The sequence below is a fragment of the Phyllostomus hastatus genome, unplaced genomic scaffold (genome assembly GCF_019186645.2).
Source record: "Phyllostomus hastatus isolate PE091 unplaced genomic scaffold, TTU_PhHast_1.1 phas_contig_196, whole genome shotgun sequence".
NCBI classification, from domain to species: Eukaryota; Metazoa; Chordata; class Mammalia; order Chiroptera; family Phyllostomidae; genus Phyllostomus; species Phyllostomus hastatus.
Window position 1 is genome coordinate 8,763,937 of NW_025333709.1, and position 22,232 is coordinate 8,786,168.

Sequence of the window (22,232 nt, forward strand, 5' to 3'; positions counted from 1 at the left end):
CAGCCTGGTATTGGCATAAGAACAGACACATAGACCAATGGAACAATGGAGCCCAGAAACAAACCCAAGTCTCTATGGCCAATTAATATTTGACAAAGGGGGAAGAAGCATAAAATGGAGTAAAAATAGCCTCTTCAACAAATGGTGTTGGGAGATCTGGACAGCTACATGCAAAAAGAATGACTCAATCACCAATTTACACCATACACAAAAAACAAATTCAATGTGGATAAAAGATTTAAATATAAGTCGCGACACCATAAAAGTCCTAGAGGAAAAAACAGGAAAATCTCACACTTTCCATGCAGCAATATTTTCACCCATATGTCCCCTAGAGCAAGGAACATAAAGGAAAGAATAAACAAATGGGACCTTATCAAATTAAAAAGCTTCTGCACGGCTAAAGAAAACAGCATTAAAATGAAAAGAGAATCAACTGTATGGGAAAACATATTTTCCAATGATACCTCAGACAAGGGTTTGATCTCTAGAATATATAAAGAACTCACTTGACTCCACTGCAGGAAGACAAACAACCCAATTAAAAAAAAATGGGCTAAAGACTTGAACAGACACTTCTCCAAGGAGGACATAAGAGTGCCCAGAGACATATGAAAAGATGCTCAGCATCACTAGCCATTCAGAGAGATGCAGATTAAAACCACAATGAGATACCACTTTACACCGGTCAGAATGGCGATCATAAACAAAGCAACAAACAAGTGCTGGCGAGGATGTGGAGAAAAGGGAACCCTAGCGCACTGTTGGTGGGATTGTAGAGTGATGCAGCCACTGTGGAACACAGTATGGAATTTTTTCAGAAAACTAAATGGAACTGCCTTTTGACCCAGCAATTCCACTGCTGGGATTACATCCTAAGAACCCCAAAACATCAATTCAAAAGAACCTTTGCACCCCAATGGTCATAGCAGCACAATTCACAATAGTCAATTGCTGGAAGCAACCTAAGTGCCCATCAGTAAATGAATGGATAAAAAAAACTATGGTACATTTACACAATGGAATTCTATGCAGCAGAAAGAAAGAAGGAGCTCCTACCCTTCAGGACAGCATGGATGGAACTGGAGAGCATTTTGCTAAGTGAAATAAGCCAGGCATTAAGGGACAAATCCCATATGATCTCACCTTTAAGTGGAACCTAATCAACAAAACAAATAGCAAGCAAAAATATAGCCAGAGATGTTGAAATTAATAACAATTTAACCAGAGGGAAAGTGGGAGGTGATAATGGGGGCTGGGAGAGGGGAAGGGTTTTCAGGAACAACTATAAAGGACACCTGGACAAAACCAAGGGTGGGGGGAAGCAGGGGAGGGAGGTGGGGATGGCTGGGGAGGGAGGGTCTGGTGGGGAGGTAAATGCAGACAACCGTACTTGAACAATAATTTTTAAAAAAAATAATATATATTAGCGTAGTGACTCTCGATCGGATAGAATAATCATCTAACAGACACAGTGCCAGGCACACAGCTAGAGAGCCTCAACGATGTTAGCGTTTTTGTTACCTCTCTCCCCAGAGGGAATTATACGCACAGTGACTGGATTAGTAATCGGTGCACCGTGAGCTGTCAGTTAACGTTGGTGGAATGAACCGGGCCTCCATCCCGGTGCAGCGGGTACACTGCACCCGGAGAAAGGCTCAGCCAAACTCACTCCGAGAGTCAGGGGAACAATCCGGCCCCGCACAACAGTATCCTGCCTCCCGAGGGAGAGCTCGGTCCAAACGCATTTACTGATTTTTCTTCCACAAGACTGTGTCCAACCCGCCCAAAGCCCTCAAGTCTCAAGAAGAGTAAAAGAAAAAGCCAGGAACCCAGCGCGCCGGGAAAGGGGAGGCCTACGTACCAAACACTCGGTTTCCCTGGCGCCCAATAGACAAACTCCGTACTTTCGGACCGTCACGTGATCACGAGCGTCACGTGGCGGGGCGGGGCCTCAGCTGCTACGCAAGCGCAATGAGCTTTTACTCGCCATTTCAGAAATGGCGGCTCCGCTGGGCGGTATGTTCTCCGGGCAGCCTCCCGGACCCCCGCCACCGCCGCCGGGAATGCCGGGCCAGGCTTCACTTCTTCAGGCCGCGCCGGGAGCTCCGAGATCTTCTCCGAGCACCTTGGTGGATGAGTTGGAGTCATCTTTCGAGGTAAAAGGAGAGGCGGCGTCTCATCCAGCCTCCCTTCTTTCCTGAAGTGTAAGCTGCGCACGCGCAGGTTCTCTCTCGCCGTGATCCCGCTCCCGGTTTACAAACGGGGAGACTGGCTCCGAGAATGAGAGAATGCCTTGCTGTAGTCTCCGCCGTGAGTGGTGGCCAGCAGTCCGCTCCGGTCTGCCGGCGGAGACGCGTCAACTTGACGTTTCTGGTGGCACGTGGGCTTGCAGTTTGCACACCCTCAACTTTGGGACCGTTCCAGGTTCCCAGCCACCTGAGCGCGTCCCGGCTCGTTCTTTTCCCGTCCCTGACCACCTTTTGCGGCGTCTCAGCGTGTTGAGTCCGGCCTCCCCTCCAGAGCTCACCTTTCCGCTGGACTCCGCTCTTACGGGGTCCTGAAGTCGTGGGACTTGGAGCCGAAATGTTCTTAAAAGTTGTGCGGGCCTTGATACGAAGGGCCGAAAGGGCCGAGGGAGGAGGAGAGTCTGGGGTCGGAGGGGAAGAGAGGCAGAGCGGGCCCAAAATAAAGAGTTTGCCCCAAGGAGTGTACCCTGCAGCTGGGAAGATGGGGAATGATAGCAGACAGAAGAGAGGTAAAAATGAGGGCACTGGTTGCTTCCCGTGGTCTGTCTAAAGGGGAAGACGAGCCATTAGTGTGTGGAAACGAGGAACCTTTTCAACTTCTTAAATCCTGGTCACATGAGTTTTGTGCTGTGCCCGTATAGTAGCACAGCAGCGCATGGGTCGGTTTGTAAATGAATGTATTACTGGGGACGCGTGGGCAGGGTTCCTTTGCTGATGGAGTGTACGTTCAGAAGTTTGGAGGTAGCTGATTTAAAGGTAGTGAGTCACAAAGGAGAGGGACAGGTAGGCTTTAGAGCAGCGTCTAGCATTGAGGCGAGGCGGCTCTCACTCTCACTGAGGGGCTTGCTGCAACACTGGCCCTGAAGAAGCCGTGGCCAAAGCTGACCCCCAGCACCCTGGTGCTTAAACAACCCCGTGGTCTCCCTCTGGCCACACAAGCCTTTTCCACCCGGGCCTTTTGATTTCCTGCGGGCTTCCAGGCCCCACCTCCCAGCTCACACATTGCTCACCAGGCTCTGAAGTCAGAGGCCATGCAGCCCCCTGAACCCCACCTTTTTCTCCCAGTTTATTGGTAGTACTAACACAACCTAGCATGTAGCAGATGTTTATGCATGCATGTTAAACTATAAAGGAGCCTGTTGTGTGTCAGGCCCTGCCCTGGGTGCTAAGGACACAGAGACCAGTCTTTGTTTCCAAAGAGCTAGGGACAGCAGTCTTTGTTTCTGCACAGTGTGGGGAGCAGATAAAAATGGCAGGCAGTTGCCGTGCTGTCGGATCAGTGCTGTGATGGAAGCAGCCTGGGACTCGGTCAGGGTGTGGCTGTCAAAGAAGGCCGTCTAGAGAAATGAAAGCCAAACGGGCATTGGGACCTAGTAGCCGAATGGGGGTGGGAGGTGCCGCTCGGACCTCCTCTGGCGTCGGGTGAGCATCCCCTAGTCCTCTGTCGAGACTCAACTCACAGGCCACGTGTTCCTGTCCCGTTCCCGTTCTTCCATCCACCCGGACCTCTGCTCCATTGCCTCTGGTGGCACCTGCCCGCCCACTCTTCATTTCTCTTTTGGTGCCGCCCACGAGGTCTCTGACTTGGTCGTTCTAGTTGCTTTGTAAATAAGTGCTCCTTGGTGCAATGAGTTTATCACAGTCGTGTACTCTTGTTGTGGGAGGGAACCTTGAAGAGCATCCCGTCCTTTTACAGATGGAGGCTCAGAGAGGGGGATAGCTTGCCAGACCCTCAGTGTGTGGAAATGAGCCCACCGTTCGGGCCTCCTGACTTTCTGGGCAAAGACTCTGTCTTCGGCATACTTCTAAAAGTCTTATTCTTTCCGTAGACCACCACACATTTTCTTCTCTGTTCACCCACCCAACTCTCTACAAAGGTGTATGTGTTTAAATTTTTTTTAAGGGGGAGATGAGGATACTAAAATTCCTGAGACCAGGTCTCCTCCCACCCTGGCTGGTGGGCCTCCTGGGTGGGATGTTGTCCAGCAGCCACAGGATGCACGGAGCAGGGCCACCCTCCTCATACCGCACATCCAACAGCAGCCATCTCTCGGAGTGTTACACAGAATGGGAAGTCCGTGTTTCCTGATGCACGAAGCAGTTGCAGGATTGGCCTAGGGGAACCCTGTGATTTTTCTCTGTAAATCAGATGGTAGCAGCTGTAGGCAGGAGGGCCCTCACCTCTAGGCGATGGCCTGACTGGGGCCCAGATCTGCTTGCCTCACGCCCAGTGCCCACTACCCACTGCCAGCCCAGCTCACTTTCCCCGAGGTGTGAGGCTTCCTCTCTGGCCCGCTCCCCCAGCTCCCCTCCCGCCCTCTCTCTGGCCCCACTGCCCTTTGTTAGGCCTTCGTTGTTTGTAGGACTCCCTGGCTGAGTCACATACACACCTGGATCGTCATCCCTGTAGACAGAACTCTCTCTCTGGGACTTGTTTGTCCATGTGACACCTGCCTGGTTCTCTAGGGCCGCCCAGTCAGTCCCCAGTGTGTGTTTACCGAGCACTGCACACGGCGCCGAGGGAGCAGGCAGACCCCCCACCTGCCAGTAGGGGCAGCTGACCAGGGACTGAAAGAGGGGAATGGTGTCAGTTAGCTGCGTGCAGAACCACAAAGCTTGGTGTGGGGACAGTGCATGAGCAGGAGGGGTGCCATCTCAAAGGAGCTGAGAGCCACAGTCTCTCCCAGTGGGTGATGACCGACCTGAGCCCTGACCGGGTGGCACAAGTCACGTGAGCAGGGGAGGGCGGGGCCGTGGGTAGGACTGGAATAGGGGGCCAGCCCTGGCGTGCAGTGAGAGAGTGGGGGAAGGATGGAGTGGCGGGAGCGAGGCCGGTGGGGGTGCTGGCAGTCCCGGCTGCCTCACTCCCCGCTCTCCCTCCGAGGGCCTCATGGAGTCAGTCGCCGAGTTTCCTCACTGGCGTGATGTCTGGGGTGCAGACCCAGATCCTGTCAGTGCACTGAATGACTTCAAGCGAGGTTATTTCTTACCCCGAAGTAAGATTTTGACGTGCGAGTGACAATTTTTTGTGTGTGTGTGATCTCTCTTGATCAAACAGGCTTGCTTCGCTTCTCTGGTGAGTCAGGACTATGTGAATGGCACGGATCAGGAAGAAATTCGAACTGGTAAGAATTTCCTCTTTTTGGACAATGTTCTTGCCTTGAGCAAGATTCCCGATTGCTAATTTGACCCCTGACCCGTTTCAGTCCTGCTTGTATCCTGAGAGAGCTGTGCTGGGGGTAACATCCGTGCAGATCCGGTCTCCACACTGCTGCTTCTCTGTTCGGTGGTTCATTGACATCCTGCGTCAGTCAGGATGAACCACTTCTGGTGGACCTTTCATAGTGGTGTTGGGACGAGGAAGACCAATAGGGTGCACTGCTTTTCAAAACAAGCTTTGATTGTGTCTTGAATAGGTGTAAGTTTTCTATACTTCCTCCTCCTTGCCCAAGTTCTCTCCCTGGAGGTGACCAGCACTCCTGATTTCGTTGTCCTGTATTTTCAGTGTTACATTTTACCTGGGATCATGCTACTCGCTGGAACTTGATTGTCTTTTTTCAGAAGAACTTGGTGGTGTAGTAAGGTCTCTTATTCGCCTGATAAAAACGCAGATTATTTGCTGTTCACCTGATAAAAACGCAGATTATCTGCTGTTCACCTGATAAAAGCACAGATTATCTGCTGTTCGGTGCAGCAGTGTGGAGGGCTGGGGGCCAGTGTTACTGCGGTGGCCGGGATTAAAGTCCCAGGTCACATCTGTGAGAGAGTGGGGTTGTGATGTTCTGACTGTTCGTGTATGAGGGAGATATTCATGCCTAGTATTTTTCTTGATTTAATGTTTTTTTTTTTTTAAGGTGTTGATCAGTGTATCCAGAAATTTCTGGACATTGCAAGACAGACAGAATGTTTTTTCCTGCAAAAAAGGTTGCAGTTATCTGTCCAGAAACCGGAGCAGGTTATCAAAGAGGTACGAACTCCCTTTTCTCCTCACTTTTCAGGAAGAGTCCCTATTGGCAGGATTCCGTCTATGCTTTAGATGGTTTTCAGTGAAAGCCCTTCTGCTAAGGTCTGGCTGTGCAGGTTGGGAAAGGGTGTTGCTAGGTGTCAGCGTTCACGACGACCTGGACAAGTGGTGGAGGAGCGGGTGGTGGCCAAAGCAGGGCTCCAAACTGCAGTTTCACGCACTGGCTTTCACGGAAGGTTTTTCTTAAAGGAAAGGTTCTGCTGCGTGAAAAGTGTTAAGAGCCATTAGTGTAGACGATAAGCTCACTCTGGACGGGAACCAGGACCTGCGTCTCCCAGTTGCCTTGCACAGTGCTCTGTACACAGGAAGGGCTTCGTCAGACTTCGTTCAAGAATTAGGAGTTCACGTTCTATCCCAGGCTCCTTGAAGCTCAGGATTTCATCTCCCTCACTCGTTCGAAACCAGGGCGTTCGGACTTGTGTTGGGGTTGCCAGGGTGACTGGAGGCTTCGGGGCATTTAGCACGTGGGGCCAGGCCTGTGCCTGCGTGGGGGAGAGGGGAGGAGCATCCTGCCCGGAAGGCCGGCGGTGCAGCCACTGAGAAACACTAAATTGAGATGGTTGTTTGGGGGGCAGTTTTTGCAGTAACTGCTCCCACAAGCTGACCAATTTAAAAGGTGGTTCTTACTCGTTGATATCAACTATGGAGACGGAGAATGGAGGGTGGAAAGGTGATATCCATACGGTTCATCCTGCCAGATCATGTCCTGGTGTGAATGCCTGAGTAGTAACATAGGTGTGCTCAGGGCAGGGCTTGGTAAAGAATTACAGTGCTGGTGTTCATTGCAAAAGCTCTTGAAAATGAGGCCAGAACAGTTAGAACCGTTAGAACTGTGGGTGTGGGTTCTTGTAAGTAGTTGTCGCGTGTGTTTCAGATTCGCTGTGGTTTGGTTCCTCAGCAGTTGTCTTGGGGGAGGTGCTGAGTGCCTGGGGTGGGGTGGGAGGGAGATGGGTTTCTTTTGGCTGCTCTTGGGTACTTTGGAATATCGGAACTTGAGTACTTACTAAGAGAAAATGAATTAAAAATGAAAGCTGTTATTGTGAGGCAGACGTCTGCCACTGGAGGAGTCGCATTGGGTTATTCACATGGTGGAGCCGAGCAGAATAATGGGCTTAAAATGGTGTAGTCGATTTTTGTTTTGAATTACTTCTTAGTGTCCTTAGTTATTCAGGAGCTGCATTCACTTTCCACGAGTTTGCTCTGACTTGACCGCCTCCGTCTGCAGGACGTCTCGGAGCTGAGGAACGAATTGCAGCGCAAGGATGCTCTGGTCCAGAAGCACTTGACCAAGCTGCGGCACTGGCAGCAGGTGCTGGAGGACATCCACGGGCAGCACAAGAAGCCACCCGACATCCCCCAGGGCTCCTTGGCCTACCTGGAGCAGGCGTCTGCCAACATCCCCGCGCCCATGAAGCAGACCTGAGGCAGAGCCGGCTGCAGAGTGAGCGGGCGCGTGAGTCCGCGCACACACGGTTGTTCGTGCTGGGCGTCACGTCTGGGTGGTGTGGCGTTTTGCAAGAACTCTGCCAGAGGGCGAGATAGATGACTTTGGTCGCGTGCCATCGGTAAGATTTTCCCCGTATTTTTATAAGCTCTTATTTTTTATTACTCTAGAAAATGCCCATAGCGTTTGTAAACCAAGTGAATGTTTTTGTTTTTAGCAAAAGTTGGTATGATGCTACCAACATTCCTTTTTGTTCCTTTTTTCTGTGTTTTTTAAAAATAATTTTTGTGTTTAACTTTTAATCTCTGTTTCCAGTTTTAGATGAATTTGTATCATCTGAGGGAAAAACAGTATGTATGATGATCTAGGAATCAGAGGGTGAGGATTTGGGTTATAAGTCTTTCATGTTAATCATCACTCTCTCCCCTTGTGCTAGTTTGTAAAACTGTGTGAGTTTGCTGTGTGTGTTTCAAGGCTTTGAACTACCTCAAGAAGAGGAATCTAATGCAGTGATGTTTGTAACGCTTCCAGAGCTGCTGGAATGGGGGTGTTTGTAAACGGGGGGGTGGGGGTGGGGGGGGCGGGTCCTACTGCAGGGGCCTAGGTTAGGGCAGCAGCACTGCAGTGGGATCTTTGAGTTGATGTTGACTTCTCTTTGGGATGAGTTTATATTTTGTGTCTTGCTTGTTTACTTTGGGGGGGGGAGCTGTAGTAGGAGCTGTGACATGCTGATTGTTTTTCTGTTCTGCAGTCATGAACCCGTTTACATAACACACCCAACCTGCTCTCAGTAACGCGACTCGGGCAGCGGGGAAGTGTGCGGGTTAGAGCTCACTGTGATATAGTCTCTTTCTGTTGGAGTTCTGTTAGCTGGTGTTCTTTGTGTTTTGCTTTTCAGGAGCAGAAATTTCCCACTAAGGAAGGTTCTTGCTAATGGATGGCACTGATTCCAAGGGCCAGGGCCTCGGGGTGGGGAGTGGCCTGCAGGCTGGCCCTGGGTGACTCACTGTCCACAGAGAGCATGTCTGGGAAGGTGTGTTAGCTTCTTGCTGGTCACGCAGGGCAACACGATTCTTCATTGACCTGCTGCTGTGTGTGGCTCTCCCTGAACCGGCTTTGGTCCCTGACTGACTTACACGCCTGTACGCGCCACTGCCTTTTGGACAAGCAGTGCCTCTGGGGCTTGGATTCCTGACTCCCTTTGTTTTCTCCAGCCTTGGAGGCCCCTCCCCACCCTCTCGACTCCCACTCCTCCCACCCCTCCCACCCCCGGTGCCGGTCTGGCCTGGCTGCCCCCTGGCCGCTGACGCTCCTAGGTGCTCTCTGCGGCCCCCCAGACACAGGCCTCCTGTCTCCTACCAGCCTGGCTTGGTGCCCCCCCAGGGTTAGTGATTTGCATTGGTCTCTGTGCCCCTCACGGGGATTAGGCATTATTTTCCCCTGAACCTATCGGGATCGTGTGTTATTGACGTTTTCCACGTAGACTGTTACCCGCTGTGTGTGTGTGGTGCACAGGTGGAAGCCTCCGGACTCCCTCAGTTCTTAAACTTCTAAGCATTGTTTTTTCCCACACGCGATTTCAAGGTTGTTAGCCTGGTCATCTCACACTAATTAGAAGCTCGATTGGCAGCCTTAGGTTTATTCATTAAAAACCTAAATAAACTGATTAAGTTTTAGGCATCTCTCAATAATCAGGTCGTTGGTGTTTCACTGGGTGCTTAGTGAAAATATTTTGAATTAATGCATATATCAGTTACTGCCATTGTTTGTTTAAAAAAATCTGGAAAATAAATTTTTAATCTTGTCTGTATGTAAATATCTCTTAACTTTTAATGACATCTTGCTGGTTGGAGATCGTAGAAAACCTTCCTTCAGTGAGAAAATTACGAGAAAACATCTGGGATTTCCCTCCTCTTAATGGCATTGTGGGAAACCTACCCCCACTGCAGGGCATCTCTCCCCTGCTGCTCCACCTGCTGAGGTGCCACCCCCGCCCTGTGTAAAATAAGGCCAGCGGTTCCGCCCGCCCCAGCCGGTTGCCTTCTCGGGGTCTTAACCCCTCAGCCCCTGCGCCATCCACCTACTGGAGCCTGGAGCGTCCTGTGCTGCGCACAGAGTTCTTGACCTCCCGGCTTCTACGGTGCCCTCCAGGCTCCAGCAGCTGCCCCTCATCCAGCCTCCAGCTCCTCCCCTCCCTGCCCCACACCCACAGTCTCCAGCTCCTCCCCTCCCTGCCCCTCATCCAGCCTCCAGCTCCTCCCCTCCCTGCCCCTCACCCGCAGTCTCCAGCCTCTCCCCTCTCCTTTCCACTCCAGGCTGCCATCTGTCCCTCCCGTGTGACCACCCCTGTGCTGGTGACAGTTGCCAGCCACTTCACTGTGGCCGTATCAAATGGACACTTCACCTTCTTTACTTGAACTCATTCTCTTGAAAACACCTTCCCGTTTCTGTTTCCTCTCCTGCACGACCCCTGAGTGTCAGCCTTCCTGTTTGGTCCCGGGCTCTGGGGGCCACAGGAGTGCTGCCCAGTCCTCTCCAGAGACCCGTGGCGGGGGGTGCAGTTACCAAAGTTCCCGCCTTCAGGGACCCGCTGCAGCCATGCTCTCCCTGGCGGGACCCGTCTGCCCGACACAGGTCTCCCCTGGGGGGCGGTCCTTGCCCTGGAGCTCCACCAGCCTGGCCAAGACTTCCTCGGAGCTGTGCTTTTGGCCCAAACCTTCCTCGGCCCTCCTTCCACAACCGTCAACCCTGCTTCCTAGTCCCCAGGCTCTTCCTGGCCTCTGCTTCCTCTCCTGCTTCCCTCACGCAGGTGCTCCCCCTGAGACGGGGGTGGGAAGGGAGCCTGTCCGGGCTTCTGGACACCTGCCCAGCACGGCTCGGCCCTGGTGGGCACAAACGGTCCCCCACGCCAACCTCGGTCGCTCTGAGTCCAGGCGAAGCAGTGCGAGAGCACTTTGTAGTTGTGTCTACACCGAAAACCCAAGTGGCTGTGCTGTCCCCAAACAACCACGTATCCTTGTGGCTGAAATGGGTTCCTCTTTTTCTTTAACTATTTACAGCGTTTTCCTCACCCTCGCCTACCCTGCCTGCAGATGAGAGTTAAGAAACCCAGTCAGAATTTCCCCCACCTTCCGACAGCATCCACTCGGGAGTGAATCCCTGCTTCCTTAGACGCCCTGAAGTGACCCAGTGCCACAATCTTACAGTAGGTTCTGAGACCTTTCCGAGAAGCCCCACTGGGATGAACGTTTTCCCTCTACGCAGCAACTGATACACGCAGCGTCTTCCACGACAGGTGTGTTTCCGGTGGTCTCTGGCCAGACGGCCTGGGTACCCCCTGTACTTTCCTCGCACCTCCCATTGGGTCGTGGGGCTTGTCTCCAGAGGACCCGGCTGACGTGGCCATTGCAGACGTGGTGTGAGCGGGCAGGCAGTCGGGTGAGCTTTGGGGACTACTGGCAAAGGACCCACTCTGAGCGGTATGTGAAGCACAGACAGTCAGCGGCACAGGGTGGCCCAGCTGCTGCCGATGCCAGCAGTGGTGCCCCGGGGAAGTGCTCCGGTGGAAGGGAGCGGTCCCTCGTGCGAGGACTCAGACGTCTAGAAGGTGAGGGGAATACCGCGTACAAGAACGGTAGCATTCACTGGTTATTTCTACGCCGCCTTGACTTCCAGTAGAGGGATGATGGCAAACTAACGGGGCTTCGTAGTCGAGGCCACTCAGTGCCTGGGCCCCTTCAGTCATCCCCTGCAGGGGGAGAGCAGACCGCTGAGGAGCTCCTAGGAGGGAGTTGATCAAAATAATATTGCGTCCTGGCGGAGACGGTGGGGGTCAATTAGTGTTGCCCTTGGAAATCCAAAAGTTGGGGGGAAGGCCATTCATTCCTATCCTAGCTCCATCTGCAGAACCCAGGCGGATCCTGGAGACGGAGTGGAGACCAAGTAGCTGCAGACACCGCGGCTCTGCAGGAATTTGCGTCAGTGGCAGAACAGTTAACGAGGACTCAGGTGCACGGCATGCAGCAACTGATGGGGGGGTTCTTTTCCGCCCCAGTTGAAAACCATCGGCAGCAGTATTCCTTCCCAGGTTTGCTCCAGGTGCAGGGATGCGATAACTCCATACTTCTGCATAGTGTAACCTAGAGGCTTACCATCAAATCCTGTTGTTTCTCCCTCCCAACTCCGTCCCGAGCCGTTCATCTCCCTTCACCGCTGCTGTTCCCTCTGCACCGCCACCACCCTCCCTAGACCACTCTGCTCTTGGGAGACTGATGGAGTACGTTATGCAAAGGAAACCAAGGAGAGTGCTCATATCAAAGTGGGTTTCTTAATCTTCTCTCTAGGGTACAGAGCGAGGATGTCCTTCACTGTTCAAGGTGTAAATTGCTAGAAACCCTCTGGATGGGAAATTTGTTGTTACCAAACAAAAAACTCAAGTGTGTGTCCTTTCATGCTCTACTCCAATGCTCACATAATAATACATCCTAAAGAAGAAATGATAGATGCATACAAAGACTCAGTTAACAAACACGCAACAATTAGGTAGAATCTAGACACTGACAAGGTCTTTCGCTCACCTGCCACAGGAAAGGGGTGCGAACAGACGCGGAGTGTCCATCCCACTCTGCAGCAGCAGCAGCAGGCGTTCCTGTGAGCTGCGTGAGCTGCAGGAGCTGCAGGACGGCGGGGCGCGGCCAGGCCTGCCCTGCCAGGCGTCCGGAGTCGAGGCCCTGGGGAGATGTCTCCACGAACAAAAGCACACAGAACTGCCTGTCCGCAGGCTTTAAAACACACAATGCCAACACAACCCTACAAGGCTCGCTCTAAGCAGGAAACAAAGGACAACTAAGAAATACTCGATACTGGAAAACAATACGACATACTACATGTACGGTAACAAGTATTTGCACCTCAAAATGTATCGTATTGGGGCCGTGTGTTTTGACTGGACAACTTACCTTTCAGTTACGCGTTCCGAGCTACACCTGCATTTCCCTCAAAAGGACACAAGAGCCCGTGAACAGCCACTTCCCACGTGAAGACGGTCTGAGCGAGGCGGGTGTGCACTCCCTATCTCCACGTTCAGCCGTCATCTCATTTCACCCTTCTCTGGAAAATCAACACGAGTCACAACCGCTTCTCCCGCCCAGTTGTTTAAAGGTTTTTATTCAGAGAGCAAAGACCTGACAGTGCACAGAGGACACGGCGGGTCGTGGGCCACCTGGCCGGGCCAGCACCAGAGGACCGAGAGGACCGAGAGCACCGTTCGTCTGCCCGTCCAGAGACCTACGGAGCTACGTCCAATCACGCTGCTCCCTCAGAGGGTCAGGCAGTGCGGGTGGCCTGTCGGTGAGGTCGGCACCGCGCAGGACCCCTCCCCCTTCCCAGAGGGTCAGCGGATCTTTGACTCGAAAGAACAGACAATCTCGAAACCTTCGCAGACGGCAAGCGGATGCTGCGGTCACTGAGACTGAGGTGTTGGACGGGGGCAGGGCTGGTCCTTCAGCCCTGGCAGTGCTGAGTCCCGGGGCCTGGTGGGGGTCGCTGCCCACCACGTAGTCCGGCTGAATCCTCCTAAAGCCCCGCGCTGAGGTAGGTGTTATCCCCTCTATTATGAACTCCGTGCCCTGGATTAGAAAGTCCAAGGACTTAATCCAAGTACGTCAAGGTCTTGATTTTGCTTGTTTTGTTGTTTAAGTTGGCTTTCCTGGTTATGTGGAACTGTTTTATTCATCTTCTTACTGAGGTTGGATGTGCATCTTGAACTGTGTCACTTACATAAAGACAGTTTTCAGGCTGACTTGCATCCTAAGGGAAAATGAAGTCGCTTCCAAAGTGGACCATGGACACCGCCGAGGGGAGGGTGGTCTGAGGGACACCGGCCTACAGTGGGTAGGCCGTAGTGACATTAATAACACCTTCCTACGATGCTTTGGGACCACACTAGTTCGTTTTATCCTAAGGTCGAGAATTTTTTAATGATCTGGTGTCACAATGAAACAATGAAATGTCAAGGCCAAAATCTGCTGTAGCTGTTGTTCGCAAACCACGTTACAGAGCAAGGTATTTTTGGTTGGTTGGTTTTCTAGTTCATTCCCTCAATTAGAAGTTTTCAATGTTTTTCAAACGTCCCCTTTGTGGTGGATCCCAAGGATCGATTTAGAAGGAAAAGTACTTGGTGAACCATTCCTGGTGGGCGGAGCCCTGCTTCTGTGGGACTTCTTTGGGTTGGGCCGCCTCCTCATCCTGGGTCCTAAAAACACCAACAAAAAGGTTCACGTGGTTTTGGAAATCAGTTAATAAACGATTTCATGCCCCACCATCTTTTCAGGGAAAACAATAACTGTCTCTTTCCTCTTCAGAACACACTGGACAATGAGCGGCTGGCGTCAGGATCTGGGAACCAGGGGTGAAGGGGACAGGGCTGGGGAGGGGATGTCTACTTCCTGCTTTGAGAATGGAAGTTTCTCTATTGTTGCACTTAAGACAATGAGGTGTATTTGCAAAATTTATTTCAGGCACAAATTGAACGATAAACGAAATCCATAAAAAAGGTAAAACAGGAGCTTCTGAGATCTTGCTCTCCAGCATACGTTGTCAGTTTGGCTCAAATAAACTCTTACAAGGACCAACAACAACAACAAAAAAAAAGGTGAAAGAAATGATCAACACAGCATTACAATGTAAAAGTTCTGTACTGTGTGCTAGCATCACAGCGAGCCTATAAAATCAGCGAAATGAACCGAAAAAGGGAAACCGTAAGCGAGAAAGTATGGTGTGCACCGGGCTGAGTGGTCTCTCGTCTGCAACCTCGGAGTTTCATGGAAAACAAGGGGAACACAGCCTTAAACAGAGGAACATGAGTACAGACGAACCGGTGAGCCGGCTCTAGCAGCTAACTCGGGGACGGGCTGGGCGCCCCGGCCTCAGACTCCTCAGCTGGGAAGCAAAGGGCCGGGCTCCTTCAGCGGCTGACTGCCAGGGGGTCCCTGCAGCTCAGCACTCCTTAAGATCTGTGCCGCCCCAGCTGTCCAGAGAGCCACGGCTAGGCAGGGCCTCGGGGAAAGGAATACGTTAGGGGTGGCCCTCTCGGAAATGCAAACTCAAAGCCCCAAATCTAAACTTTTCCCTCTAAATGAAGACTGGGTAAGAGGGAGAACGAATAAAAGGGGAACGCACTTTTGTGGAGGGGGAGCAGGCTGCAAGGCTTTCTGGAGGAATAAGAAGGCGGCATATGAGATCATCATGCGTGACCAAACAACGCCCCCATTAAGAGGCCTCAAAATGCCAAGAGGATACAATAAATCTTGAAAAACAGCCTTAATGGTAATAGGGGAAATATACTAAATGCTTCTATGCCAGGTCCCGTGGCAAGCACATCCTATGGGTCAGTTCACCTGTCTCTTGCCTCTAAAGTGAAGCTGATACAACACCTACTTGGTGAGGGAGTGGAGACCCAGAGAGGTCAAGCAACCTGCCCAAGGCCACACAGCTCCAAGTGTGCTGTGAGAGTCCATCTTCTGTGGAACCCACACTGAAGTTGTCAACTAGGTGATTCAGTGTCCCTTGTTTAATCATCCATGACAAAAAAAAAAAGGCTTTCTGGAATTCGGTACCAGGAATAGTCCCTCTTCTAAAGAATGGCACATTTCTCTCCTCTTCCACAATCTTCCCATTTGGCTGGGCTGTAATGTTTCCAAGGCAGGGCCTGATGTGCAGCTCTTTACATTGGCCCCGACGCCGGGCGTGGAACAAGTGCCAGACCGGAATCCCAATTCCACCCACTCCCACCCCGCCCCATTATGGGAAAACGGGATCGCAGCTTCTGCTCCCTACCTTGTGGCAGTTTTCACGTCTGGAGACTGCATGGGCTTGTAAGGCCGGCCCCCGCTGGGGCCCGGGTCCAAGCTGGGTGACTTGGTGATTGGCGGGGCGTGGATCCTGGAGCTCAGATCCCCACTCAGAAAGTTCTTGGCGTAGGAGGCGAGGTTGGGCACGCTGACCACTCGGCTGGGCACTTCCTCCATCTTCTTTTTCTGCTCGTATTCAAGGAAAGGCCTCTGAGAGTCACCGCAAAAGGGCATCGCTGTAACAGCCAACCACACCCACCACCTAGAACTGTGTGAGGGGGGAGGCGGCACTTTTGTTTATAGACGTCCTTATTCTTTTTTTAAAGCACTTTTCCCTCTGACCTATTGTGTGTTTTAAAAAACACAGATGGTCACCGTCTCTTCTCTAAACTTCCTGTTTTGTGATTCAAAATCTCTGTGTAGGTTGTACAAGGCCACGGAGCACCCCGGGGCCCACCCTGTCCACACACGCGTATTTCTGAGATGAAACTTACATTTTGTCATACTAGGAGGGATACGTAAAGATGATAAGTAAGCTCTCATCAGTTCAATTTAGGTTTATTATTCTGTGAGCTATAAAAAAATACAACTTTTTAAGTGCTTTTAGGATTTGTGAGAGCAGGTGAGAGATTTGTATGTGAATATTCTCATTGTAACAAATTCCAAAATATCTAGGGAAGCATGTTAAGAAGTGGAAGATCCCTGCTCTTCTCTCTCTCCTTCCTGCCACCAATTTTTATTGTAGCCACTATTAATAGTGACATGTTTATTTATAGAAAACTAGGGGAATATAAAAACCCATACAAAATTTAAAAAATTATACATCATCTTCCTAACCAGATAAAAACACTGTTTAATCATTTGGACTATTTTTTGTGGGTCTTATTTTCCATGAGTTTCCCAGCCATTGATGAATAGGCTGCCGTGACCTTAGGGAACATGAAAGCAGTAGAACTGTGTAATGCACTGGAACCGGAAGAACCAAGTTACCTTCATGGACGGGGTCAAATACCCCGGGTGAGGATGGAACGAGAAGGACCGATTCCGATGGGACATGGCGCTGGGGAGCGCTGCGTAGTGAAACCTTCTCTCCTCCTGGAACAACAACCCAGCAGAGTCTGATGAGCCCAACCACACCGCACTGGAGTGGCTGCAGCTGAAGGGTGAAACACAAAGACAGGGAAATTCCAGGGGTTGGGCCCTGGGCAGCGGGGCATGGGGCGAGGTGGGTGGGGGAGGGGCAGCCAGTGGGAATCAAGCTGCCAACTGAAGCTTTGAGGAAGCACTTTTTCTCCTGGGGTCTTGGTGTCCCCAGCCCCTTTTGCAACAAAGCAAAGGACAAGCTTATTTGGAATGCCTTAAGGGATGTTAGAAATCCTGGTACTCAGCATCTGAGAAGAGGCTACTGCAGAAAGTTACTAGTTAAGGTGCGGAAAGTTAACGATTGAGGCAAAGAAAGAAGACCTGCAGGGACAGTCACTACATGGCCAATCTGGTTACTATGTGCCATCCCCCATGCTTTTCTCGCCTTCTGTATTGTTTTTAAAGGAAATTCCGGTCATTGTACAATTTCATCTGTAAAAAGATAAGGACTCTTTAAAAATAAAGCCACAATATCTTCGTCACACTTGGCAAACGAGGATGCCTTATTTGTATCACGTAATTTTCAGTGGGTGGTCAAGTTTCCCCGATGGTCTCATTGACGTCTGGACAGGGAAGAGTGTGGCCGGGGAGCAGGGGGCAGGGCTGGGAGATGAGGCCCGGGCGAGGCCCTGCCAGCGGCCGAGAGGCCGTGGGCTCTACTCTGACGAGGATGGAAGCCTTCGGCAGGTGCTGGACAGAGCCGGCCGTGACCTGACTTATATTTTCCCAGCAGCCCTCTGGTAGCGGTGAGGTCAGCACAGGGGGGTGAGGCTCAAGTGAGGGGGAGGCCCATAATGGGCTCTCCACAGTGCATGTGGGAAGCTGTGCGGCCTGGGTCAGGGCTGCGGGGGTAGACGGCGGGAAGCGCCTGGACGTCTGATGTGGCCGAGGCGCGCTCTCCCATGGGCCATACCGACAGGAGTGACCCTATGGCCCCTGTCCTCAGAGTTGACTGTGAGGCATTAGGAGCTGTCCAATGGGGCGATGTGAGGGACCTGACACCGCGGCACGGAGCACGGCGAGGCTGGGTTAGAGCTGAAGCAGTGGTCAGAGTATAAGCAGACCTCGGCGTGCGGTCCATGGACCGTGTGCGCTGGCAGGAGTGGGGTTGGGGGGCATTTCAAAGAATAGACTGGGGGAGGGGGCGCCCAGGGGTGGCTTTGCCAACCGGAAAACAGGTGGTCATGTTTACGGAAGGAAGATCACTAAAGAAAAATGGTCTTGCCTGAATCCATTAAAGTTCCGTCATAAGGCGAGCCATTCTAGGTCTTCCTAAATTCCGTTGGCTAAACCAACCAAGCCGGTATCAGTACCGGGCAGATGCTGTGGGGCTTGGGAGTAGAGGGACGTTTTTGCTTTCTTTGTCCCTCTGTTAATTTTTTCAGTGCGTATGTATTTTTTATACAATAGAAAAAATAACCCAGGGTCTTTTGTAAGGTGGTTTTATGCTTATGAGGATTAGAACTTGAGGACCCAGTAAAATGTCAGGTGCCGAGTGGGCGCCCCCCCACCTCGCCCTGGCCCTCCCCACGCTGGCCGCCCCGCCAGCCCCACCGTGAGCTGCTTGATGATCTCCTCTCGCTCCTTCAGGCGGGTCTGCAGGCGGCCTATGAGCTGCGCGTCCTCCGGCCTGGACGCCCCCTTCCCCGGCTTCTCTCCAGACTCTTTCAGCCTGTTGCAAGCGGACAAGCCGTTAGCCCCTCGCCGCCGGCACTCAGCCACGAGCAGGGAGACGACGTGATGACGGGGGAGAGACGCCCCTGCGTGGTCCGCCTGGCCAGCCACTCTCTCAGCTCACAAAAGGGGAAACTGAGGCCCAGAGAGCCTGTCCAAGGCCTCCCAGAGAATTGGCAGCAGAGCTTGGGGCGGAGCCCAGAACCCCACCTCCCAGCGTGACCTTTGTCAGTTCCCCCGAGGGTGCACGGCCCAGGAAACAATGGCTCGTGTGTGCACGCAGAGGCTGCACCCAGTGGCGTCAAGAACCAGGGATGTTTGGAAGAAGGGGCCTCAGCGGGAACCAGGCCCACCCCTCCAGTGCCCACAGGCTCTGCTGGTGACGGCGCGGCACTGGCGCCATCTGCTGGCCGACACGGCGTGTGGCAGGCGGTAGTTCCTGGCCAGATCAGCGAGGGCTGAGCATGGAGGGCAGGTGGTACCCAGGGCCCTTGCAGCGAGCAGCTGGAGAAAGAATCCCGGGGCGGCGGGTGAGAGGGAGGGTTAGGACTGCAGATGACCTATGGACTGCCAGACAGTCGCTGATAGGAGGCTAGGACTTTGGGGTCAGATGAGTTGGGCTCTAATCCCAACTCTGCCTTTTTCTAGCTGTGACCTCGGGCATGGCGTTCCACCTGTGACCCTCTGTAGCACCTTTAAAATGGGCGTGAAAATAGTGGTTGTGAAGATTCAATGAGATAATGGGTGCCTGGCGCGTGGTAAGTATGCATGAAAGAGGAGATGGTAAAGGCTTCCGCTCCAGATTTTGGATGATTCGCTTTGTGTTAGAGAGAGTGGACACTTTTTAAGAGCTCGAGCTAAGGGTCAGACAGGTGACACTTAAATTCACTTAGTTCTGCTTTAACCTGGCCTCCCTGATGCTAACCCCAATCCTCCAGTCTCGTAGCAGCCAGAGGGACCCTGTCAAAAAGTAAATCAGATGGTGTCACTTCAGCTCAGAGCCTTGTGATGACTTCCCAGTGCTGTCCGACTACACCCCAACTGCTGCCCGTTCACTGTAAGATCTCCTTCCTCCCTCCGAGGCACCCCACCGGCCTCGGTTTCTAGCACTCACTCTCTCGCACGTTCCACATAACCCACATGAGCCTTCAGGCCGTTCAGTCTTACGGAGCAGGCCCCAGGGCCTTTGCACTTGCTGTTCTGTTCCAGGTGCCCTCTCTCCAGACGGCCCTCTCGTGCCCTTGGCTCCTGGTGCGTGAATGTCACCAAGAAGCCTTCCTTGCCCACCCTCGCCACTCTCCAGAAATGGACCCTATTTTCCTTCCTGCACACTTTCACTGCCTGACATGAAATGAAGTATTTGTTTCCTTATTTCTTGTCAGAATCTCCAGGAGAATTTGTGAGTTCCATGAGAGCGCAGTCTTTGTTTTGTTCCCTGCGGCAACCCAGAGCCTAAAGCAGTAAGCCCTCAGTAAACATTTGCTGAATGAACAGGTGGACGCATGCACGCATGCACAAGGGACCCTTGGTGGTGCTGACTGCCCACAGCAGTGACGATGTCCACCTTAGAGGGCAGCTGAAGGTTAAATGAGATGCTGCACGCTAGAAGAGGGCCAATGCTAATAAAAAGCGTAGCCTTGACCCTTCTGATTTCTTCCCCCTGGGAGGGGCAAACCATGCCCAAGAGGCAGCCACATTCCTTACAGATTCCCAGGGCCTGCATGAAAGGGGACAGGATACATTCTGTATCAGCAGTGTCATAGTATGACAGGTGACCAACCATCCCAGTTTGCGTGGGACTGAGGGGCTTCCTGGGACTCAGGTCTTCTGGTTATAAGACTGGGAGGGGCCCAGGAACACAGACGAGTTGGTCACCTCAGAAAGCGGTACATCGGCTCGTCCCTCCTAACCTGGGGCCCGGGCCTCACTCACTCGGTTTCCAGGGCCGCCAGCCGGGCCTGGAGCCGGGCCTGGGCGCTGCTGAAGTCCGCCACCAGGGCCTGCATCTCCTTCCGGTGCTCCTGGCGCAGAAGCTCCACCTCCCGGGCCCGCTGCGCTTGCTGGTCCTCCTCCAGCTGCCTGTGGGGGGACAGCAGCACAGCTCGGCTGGGCTGGGCTCTGGGGACCCACCTCCCGGGCACTGGGATGTCTGCCCACTCTGCTGGGGGGCCGTGTAGGGAGCCAGTGGGTGGGGGAAGGTTATGAGTCAGAGGTCAGGACACCACAGGAAGGAGACCTGGGGTGTCTGAGTTGCGAGGTCCCAGATAAGCCTTGCCTGCGGGACCTCTTCTCAGCACCCCTCACCCCAGCCTTCCAGGAGGGAGAATACTCTTCCTTGCTTGAAGAAGAGTTCCCTGCGGGGAGGAACAGAAGAAGCTCTGGAGGGGAGTCTGGACCGTGCTCCCTTCACCTGGGCCAGGTGGGAGAGGTGGAGACAGGTTCTGTATCAGGGTTACTGAAGGCGGGGACTCTGAGACCAGGCAAGGTGGGACGACGGGTCTGGGGACCAGCGTCTGAGCCAGGCTGCTACGTCCGTCCACGTCCATCTCCGGCCGCCTCCATCACTTCCCAGCCATGTGACCTTGGGCAAGGGATGTCCTGCTCAGCCTCTTCATCTGTTCGGCGGAGGCGACAACAGTGTCTGCCTCACACCGCTACTGCCAGGAAGCTCGTGTCCATACGTGTCCAGAACAGCCCACAGCACACAGTCTATGTTCAACCGTCAGCTGTCACTTGTCTGAACCCACTAGGTGAGGGGCCTCAGGGATCCACAGACAAGCATCAGGGCATGTCACCCTCAGAAATTAGCCATATAGATAGATAGAGAGAGAGAGAGAGAGAGAGAGCTCCTCACCCGAGGACGTGTTCATTGATTTTAGAGAGAAAGGAAGGGGGAGGGAGGGAGAGAGAGACACGATTGGTTGCCCCCCGAATGCATCTGCACTGGGGGTGCAATCTGCAACCTTTTTGGTGTTCGGGGCGACGCTCCAGCCCACAGAACCGCCCAGCCAGGGCAAGTACGTGCATATTTCTGTGTGATTGTTTCCTTCTCCCTGGAGAGGGACCGTTGCTGTTCCGGACTGGAAGGGGCTGTAACCCAAAATGGTTAGGAGCCCCCACCCCGGCCCACCTCCTCATTGCAGTGTCACGCGGCGAGTCCCTGACGGAGTCTGAGGTCTGCACCTCGGCCAGGCGGGCTCGCTGCTGCTGCTGCTTGCGTGAGCCTCTCCCTGGAGCAACTACTCCCACTCGGACAGCTGAGAGAAAACCGACAAAGTCCTTGGGAGAGAGGGACTACCAAAGTTCACTCAACGAGAAACCTATAACCCAAAAAGTCCTGTACCTATTAATGAAATTAAAGTTGTAGTTGTGACCTTTCTAAGAAGTGGGGGGAAGGGGGAAGGCCGTGAATTCAGGACTGACCATGAGCTGTCTGGCCTGGATTAGGTACTAGTGACCCCACGGTTGGCCCAGTGCTTCCTCCAGGCCGCACTTCCCTGCGTCCTAACGCAGCCCTGGTGGGGGGGTGGGGGGGGGGGTGGGGAGCATCCCCACTCTACAGAGGAGGACAGTCTTGCAGAGGGTAGCTGTCGCCCCAGCTCACTGGCTAAAGGCACAGAGCATTGTCTTTCCAAGGCCAGTTTGAGGATACTTATGGTGTCATTTGATCTGATTCCATAAATTCCCTGATTTGCATTGAAACTGGGTTTCTGCTTCTGTTTCATGGCCAATCCTCTGCAGTTGTGACCTCGACTTCCTAGACACTTTTCCTGCTACCAGGGAGTAACCTCAGTGAAGTGCTAGCATGTTAGGGAGTCTTTTCCTTGGGAAGGTGCCGAGACGGGTAA

At 52.8% G+C, this 22,232-nt stretch overlaps 2 protein-coding genes across 5 annotated transcripts in view; one reads left to right on the forward strand and one right to left on the reverse strand.

Moving 5' to 3' along the window:
* Window positions 1-1,978: 1,978 nt before the first annotated feature.
* Window positions 1,979-8,019, forward strand: MED28 (mediator complex subunit 28). Its single transcript, XM_045834270.1, has 4 exons — window positions 1,979-2,159; window positions 5,308-5,374; window positions 6,104-6,216; window positions 7,499-8,019. The coding sequence occupies exons 1-4, from the start codon at window positions 2,001-2,003 to the stop codon at window positions 7,694-7,696; spliced, it is 537 nt and encodes a 178-aa protein (XP_045690226.1). The 5' UTR covers window positions 1,979-2,000; the 3' UTR covers window positions 7,697-8,019.
* Window positions 8,020-11,802: 3,783 nt separating this feature from the next.
* Window positions 11,803-22,232, reverse strand: part of FAM184B (family with sequence similarity 184 member B) — a 79,374-nt gene continuing 68,944 nt past the window's right edge. For 3 of the 4 annotated variants that reach the window (XM_045834273.1, XM_045834272.1, XM_045834271.1), the window contains exons 14-18: window positions 20,317-20,463; window positions 18,265-18,382; window positions 16,558-16,662; window positions 15,554-15,753; window positions 11,803-13,970 (exon numbers count right to left, since the gene is read on the reverse strand). In XM_045834273.1, coding sequence (XP_045690229.1) covers window positions 13,877-13,970; window positions 15,554-15,753; window positions 16,558-16,662; window positions 18,265-18,382; window positions 20,317-20,463 — 664 coding nt within the window. In that variant the 3' untranslated portion in view covers window positions 11,803-13,876. Of the gene's footprint in view, window positions 13,971-15,553; window positions 15,754-16,557; window positions 16,663-18,264; window positions 18,383-20,316; window positions 20,464-22,232 lie in introns of those variants that run through there. The other variant, XM_045834274.1, reaches the window with a different exon arrangement.

Coding starts and splice junctions, on each gene's coding strand:
- MED28 (XM_045834270.1), top strand. CDS start 2,001: ATGGCGGCTCCGCTGGGCGGTATGTTCTCCGGGCAGCCTCCCGGACCC. Junction 2,160..5,307: donor AGTTGGAGTCATCTTTCGAG/GTAAAAGGAGAG, acceptor TTGATCAAACAG/GCTTGCTTCGCTTCTCTGGT. Junction 6,217..7,498: donor CGGAGCAGGTTATCAAAGAG/GTACGAACTCCC, acceptor CTCCGTCTGCAG/GACGTCTCGGAGCTGAGGAA.